Below are 6,459 nucleotides of genomic sequence, written 5' to 3'. Positions count from 1 at the left end.
TAATAAATAATAAGGGTTATACTTGTTCATCTTTTATACACCCTAATAGATAACTCATTTGCGCCTTGACAAAAAAGCAGGAATTATCTTAGTTTTACGAGGAAACCCAAGTACCAAAGAGATTATGTGATTTGCCTAGGATCACATGGCTTGGAAGGGGCAGGGCCTGATCTCCAGCCCTGTGCTTCTGATCCTGAAGTCCTTGCAGCCCCAGGCTTTGTGGGTGGAAGTGTGGGGAATTACAGCAGGGGGAACTGCATGCAAACTGAGCTCTGGGGAGTCAGTTCCAGGAGTGACAGGCCTGGCTGGTTCGTTTCCAGGTTAACGAATGGAAATGACCACGAAGAAACAGCAAGAAATAAGATCAATTTTGGAAAGGGGCGTGGGTTGCTTCCTTCCCTAGAGGGAACTGAGCCTTCCAACTTAGGCCCAATTGCAGCCTAGGCTGCCAGGTGTGCGAGATCATGGGCCTGCTCCAGCTTTTTGGCAGCATGTGTTTAAACGCGGAGTGATAAGTGTCCTGGACCAGACCCCGGATCTGCCCGAACCGGCGTGTCAGCCGCTTTAGCCGAACTGGGCGCTGGGGCGGCGGGGGTGCACCATACCCGGAGGGCGCCCGTTGGTGAAGGCATTTCCCAGCGCAGGCTTTTCGGGGTGTGGGACTGGAAAGGGGGGGAAAGGGGGCGAGCCCATCTTGAGCGTCCTCGGTGCCCAGCCCTGCCTGGCCGCTGGCCGGCCTCAGCCACAGCCTGCAGCCCACAGCGAGCTAAGGCAGGGCGCGGCGCCCCCAACGGCCAGGCAGGGAAGGGGCCTGGAGGGCGCGCCCGGCCAAGGCTGCGGCGGGCGGGAAGCCTCAGCCCACAGCTGCACCCCATCCCCCGGGAGGGCTGGGGAAGGCCGGGCCCACGAGCGGACGAACAGGGTGGCGGGAAGTCGCCTCCATGCCTGCGCAGTTCTCCCGGCCTTTCCTCCCGTCGTTCCAGCCGGCTCCCCCGCCCGGGACGCTCCGCGCCACTCCGCGCCTTTGGCCCTGGCTCAAGGTCTTGTGATGTGATTAGCAAAGCCAGCGCCTTGTCCTCAGACACTCAGCCCAGCCCGGCAGGCCCCGGCGCTGAAGCCCTGTTTACTGCAGCCTGGGCGGGGAGGGGGGCGGAGAAACGGGCCCAGGCTCCTCCGGGCGAGACTGCCGCCGCAGCCGCCCGCGTGGCCACTCCCGTCCCCACCCCCACCGCGTCTCCACGTGCAGTCGGGATGGAGCCGCCACCCACCGGACGCAGGCCCTGAGCCCCCGCCCCCCGGCCGGGGCACTCTTTGCAAGCCAGCCTGGCCGCGCGGACAGTTGCAATATTCTCGCATTTTGCAATTCCCGCGCCCAGTATAGAACCGAGAGTGGGAGATTAAAGCCCTGCAATTTCACCTAGCAGGATCGGGCGGGGAGAGACACGTCCAGGGCTGCAGAACCCTGGCCACGTTAAACGTGCGGGGGATTTCCAACAGTGCAAGCCCCAGAGGAGGGGAGCCTTATCTTCCCGCCGCCACCCAGCAGCACCCATCAGGGACGAGCTCTCCACGCCGCCGCGGGCGCCCCAGCAGCCTGTCCCGCCCCGAGGCCTCCCGCCCCCTCCCCCGGAGGAAAAAAAATTGGCGGCGGCCAATGGGAGGCCACGAAGGCGCTTGACGTCCGCGAGCCGGCGGGCGGCGTTGCCTGGAGACCCCGGCGGGGTCAGCGTTCTGTCCCCTCCCCCGGCACGCCCGTCCCGCTGCTGCCGCGCTCCCGGGCTCTATATAGGGCGCGCGCTCGCGGGCAGCGGAGTTCCAGCAGTCCGCGAGCTGTTGTCGGCTCCGCGCGGGGGGGCGGGCCGGGCACCCCGGGGCGCGGAGGAGCGCTCTTTGCTTCTCTCTTCTTTTTCCCCCCCCACTCCGCACTCCCGGGCACCCTCAAGCCAGTCCACGCTGCTTTCCTCTCCCTCTTGTCTCGTCCCCCGGCAAACTTTCGGTCCCTCCCCCGCCGGTCACCCGTTATTCGTCGTGGCTCGAGCCCGGCCGTGCCGCCCCGAGGGCTCCTCCGGACCTCCCTGCCTGCAACTCCGACCATTACAGGATCCAGAAATATGTCGACCACACTTCTGTCCGCCTTCTACGATATCGACTTCTTGTGTAAGGTACGCGAGGGAGCCAGGAGGGAGGAAGGAGGGCAGGCAGGAAGCCCCTCGAGTTTTCAGACTTTGCCTCTGCCCTCCGCTTTTGGGGCACTCCTCCCCACCTTGACTTTGGGGTCGGGAAAAGTCCTGGAGTTTGCTGTAGTGTGTGCTCGTGCCTTGTGGGCGGGGAGAAGGAGCAGGGAGGAAAGGCAGGAGGGAGCCGCTGTCGCTTGTTTAGTTTCTCGGGCGCCAACCGCGGCCACGCTGCCCGGGGCTTCCCGGACGGGGTTTGCGCCGCCCAGGCTGGCGGCCCACGGGCTGAGGATCACATGTCGAAACCGAGTGCGGCCTGGGGTGGGAGTCGGCTCCTCCCAACGCGAACTTGATTCTTTTGCGCGTGTACGGGTGGAGGGTGGGGGTCGAATCAAAATCTGCAAAAAGGAAGAAGAATCAGAAGGCTGAAGTTCCTCTGCAACTCGCCCCAACTCTACCCTCCCTTTCCATATTTCATCCCGCCCTCGCCCCCCTCCTTTTGGCAGACGGAGAAATCCCTGGCCAACCTCAATCTGAACATGCTGGACAAGAAGGCGGTGGGGACGCCCGTGGCCGCCGCCCCTAGCTCGGGCTTCACGCCGGGCTTTCTCCGACGGCACTCGGCCAGCAACCTGCACGCACTCGCCCACCCCGCGCCTAGCCCCGGCAGCTGCTCGCCCAAGTTCCCGGGCGCGGCTAACGGCAGCAGCTGCGGCAGCGGGGCGGCGGGCGGCCCGGCCTCCTACGGCAGCCTCAAGGAGCCGTCAGGGGGCGGCGGCACGGCCCTGCTGAACAAGGAGAACAAATTTCGGGACCGCTCGTTCAGCGAGAACGGCGAGCGCAGCCAGCACCTTTTGCACCTGCAGCAGCAGCAGCAGAAGGGGGGCGGTGGCTCCCAGATCAACTCGACGCGCTACAAGACTGAGCTGTGCCGGCCCTTTGAGGAGAGCGGCACGTGCAAGTACGGCGAGAAGTGCCAGTTCGCGCACGGCTTCCACGAGCTGCGCAGCCTGACCCGGCATCCCAAGTACAAGACGGAGCTGTGCCGCACCTTCCACACCATCGGCTTCTGCCCCTACGGGCCGCGCTGCCACTTCATCCACAACGCTGACGAGCGGCGGCCCGCGCCGTCGGGGGGCGCCTCGGGGGACCTGCGCGCTTTCAGCGCGCGGGACGCGCTGCACCTGGGCTTCCCCCGGGAGCCGCGGCCCAAGCTGCATCACAGCCTCAGCTTCTCGGGCTTCCCGTCGGGCCACCACCAGCCGCCGGGGGGCCTCGAGTCGCCACTGCTGCTCGACAGCCCCACGTCGCGCACGCCGCCGCCACCGCCCTCTTGCTCCTCGGCCTCGTCCTGCTCCTCGTCTGCTTCGTCCTGCTCGTCGGCCTCCGCGGCCTCCACGCCCTCGGGCGCCCCGACGTGCTGTGCGTCGGCAGCGGCTGCGGCCGCCGCGGCGCTGCTCTACGGCACCGGGGGCGCCGAGGACCTGCTGGCGCCGGGCGCCCCGTGCGCGGCCTGCTCGTCGGCCTCCTGCGCCAACAACGCCTTTGCGTTCGGTCCGGAGCTGAGCAGCCTCATCACTCCGCTCGCCATCCAGACCCACAACTTCGCCGCTGTGGCCGCCGCGTACTATCGCAGCCAGCAGCAGCAGCAGCAGCAGGGCCTGGTGCCCCCCGCGCAGCCCCCGGCGCCGCCCAGCGCGCCCCTCCCTGCCAGTGCCGCCGCGCCGCCCTCGCCGCCCTTCAGCTTCCAGCTGCCGCGCCGCCTGTCCGAGTCGCCCGTGTTCGACGCGCCCCCTAGCCCCCCGGACTCGCTGTCGGACCGCGACAGCTACTTGAGCGGCTCCCTGAGCTCGGGCAGCCTCAGCGGCTCCGAGTCCCCCAGCCTCGACCCCGGCCGCCGCCTGCCCATCTTCAGCCGCCTGTCCATCTCCGACGATTGAGGCAAGAGGGCACCAGCGAGGAGGAGGAAGGGAAGGCCGTTCTGGGGGTGTTGGAGGGCGCCCCTGCCATCTGGAGCCCTGGGAGGGGCCCGGGAGTGGGGGGTGACTGGCCACGAGCAGACTGCGGGCCGCACCGAGCACTTGGACTCGAACTTGTGTGCCGGGAGGGGCCCCCACCCCTCCCCTTTCGGTTTCCTCTTTTTGTTTTTTTTTTTATTATTATTTTTATTATTATTAACGAAGTTTCATTCTTGTTGAGCAAAAAAAGCCAGCGAACTTTTGTATTGATGAACAAAATACTCACAACAGGGCAGTTGTGATGCGAACAGAACAAAAAACCAAACACTTAAAACTTTTTTAGGTCTCCTAGGAGTTTGGGACTTTAGGGAAAAAAAAAAAAATCAACCCAGCACCAGCAGCTACCAACCACCATTCCATATCTTCACTTGAAAAGCATTAGTTACAGTCCAGATGTGGGAACTCTTATCTTGAGAGAAGTTCCTAATTGTCGTTTGTCTCAGACCAGTGTAAACAAACCAGCCAGCCACCACCTTGCTAAACCTCTAAGCTTCTGGAATCCAATATTGTACCAGGAATATGCCTTGATTGTAGTCCTCGACTCCATAGGTTTTTGTTTGTTTGACACAAAGTTCTTTATGTCTGGGGGGAAAAAAAACACCTGCATTCCAAAGTTTCCTACTGGTTACTGGTTTCATTGCCACCACTTAGTGGATGTTTAATTTTAGAACCATTTTGTCTGCTCTTTCTGGAAGCCTTGGGCAGAGCTTAGTTCGTAATCGTTGGGGGGAAATAACTGCTGAATTTTTAGCTGTTTTGAGTTGATTCGCACCACTGCACCAACAACTCAATATGAAAAAACTATTTAACTTATTTATTATCTTGTGAAAAGTATACATTGAAATTTTTTGTTCATACTGTATTTATCAAGTATGATGAAAAGCAATAGATATATATTCTTTTATTATGTTAAATTATGATTGCCATTATTAATCGGCAAAATGTGGAGTGTATGTTCTTTTCACAGTAATATATGCCTTTTGTAACTTCACTTGGTTATTTTATTGTAAATGAGTAAAAAAAAATCTTAATTTAAGAGATTGTATGTAATATTTATTTCATTAATTTCTTTCCTTGTTTACGTAAATTTTTGAAAGATTGCATGATTTCTTTACAGAAATCTATCCTGATGCTGTGGAAGTAGTTTGAAGAATATCTTAATGAGTTTTCTTAGAATGTATAATGGTTGCAGCCCATCCAACTTTAAAGAAAAGAGGTTTTGACCACATACGTTGCAGTCAGGCTTAAATGTGGCATGCCTTTCTCATTCCAACTTCTTAAATGAGCAAAAAAGTTTTGTGTTTATTCCACCAATTCTACTGTGACCTACTCTGCGTATAAAGACATGTAGCAATAATGGGGTGGGGGGTTAGTCTCACAGTGCCTTTGGAAGGGCCAGAACTTGCCTTAAATCTTCCTCAACCAAATAAGTATTTTTCTATTAGTGCTTGAGAGAATTTGAATGTAGGATGGGTTCAACTGCACAAAAGGAAGATATTTACCACTTTTTTATATAGATCTAAAGTGAAGAGGCCACCTCGTAGTGCTAAAAATGATATGTAGTACTCATGAATATGCCTTGTTTCATTACAGAAAATTCCAAAACTTGTACTATTTTTTTTTTTTTTTTTTTTTTTGCGTGTGTAGAAAGGCAGGAGTGCTTTCCTGGACAGCGGATGAACGAGCAGTAGCTCTAGTCTGTACGTAGGCAGGTACAGATGGAGCGCTGTGTACGTACGTATGTACTCTGAACTACTTTGACAGAAGTAGGTTTTTGAATGTAACAAGATAAGTCAACTTGAGTTGTAATATATTCTGGGGAATCAGTTCACTACAAATTGTGACTGTAAACATTGTACTGTAAATGTTTTGTAGTTTTCCCCCAATAAAATTTTTGGGAAAAGAGGTATTAATGTGTAAGATAGCTTTTTTTTTTTTTTCCTCTCTTTTTCTTTTTAACTATAACGTCGACTGTTTTCACTTCACCACCGCCTTGTCAGGCATCGCCCAGGCTTTGGAGGGTTTGGGGGGCTAAGATTTTGGAAGCTGGCACAGTCAGGGTTCAGAAGGGCCTGCCCCTATGTATTTTATAGCAAGTTCTTTAGCTGAAAGAAAATAATTATTTGGACTGTCAAGGGCATTAGTTAGCTGTTCCCCTTGGTAGTAAGATGCTCCCCTGTGTTGGCTGGTGGCAGGCCCTGGCTGAAGGCCTGAAGGGGTGTGGCCCGCCTGTGAGTCACCAAGTGGGTCACGTGTCTGCGGTGGCA

General features: G+C 57.0%; 1 protein-coding gene across 1 annotated transcript; it reads left to right on the top strand.

Annotated features, from left to right (window-relative positions):
- Positions 1 to 1,799: 1,799 nt before the first annotated feature.
- ZFP36L2 (ZFP36 ring finger protein like 2) lies at positions 1,800 to 6,101 on the top strand. The gene is made up of 2 exons (XM_026487021.3): positions 1,800 to 2,162; positions 2,681 to 6,101. Exons 1-2 carry the CDS (start codon positions 2,112 to 2,114, stop codon positions 4,112 to 4,114), a joined length of 1,485 nt encoding a protein of 494 aa, XP_026342806.1. The 5' UTR covers positions 1,800 to 2,111; the 3' UTR covers positions 4,115 to 6,101.
- The last annotated feature ends 358 nt before the right edge of the window (positions 6,102 to 6,459 follow it).

The sequence above is a fragment of the Ursus arctos genome, unplaced genomic scaffold (genome assembly GCF_023065955.2).
Source record: "Ursus arctos isolate Adak ecotype North America unplaced genomic scaffold, UrsArc2.0 scaffold_8, whole genome shotgun sequence".
Taxonomy (NCBI): Eukaryota; Metazoa; Chordata; class Mammalia; order Carnivora; family Ursidae; genus Ursus; species Ursus arctos.
This window is presented reverse-complemented; position numbering and strand designations above follow the sequence as displayed.

What these genes read in the sequence shown, in the direction of transcription:
- ZFP36L2 (XM_026487021.3), top strand. Translation starts at nt 2,112, where the DNA reads ATGTCGACCACACTTCTGTCCGCCTTCTACGATATCGACTTCTTGTGT. An exon ending in ATATCGACTTCTTGTGTAAG is followed by an intron (nt 2,163 to 2,680) that starts GTACGCGAGGGA and finishes TCCTTTTGGCAG; the next exon opens with ACGGAGAAATCCCTGGCCAA.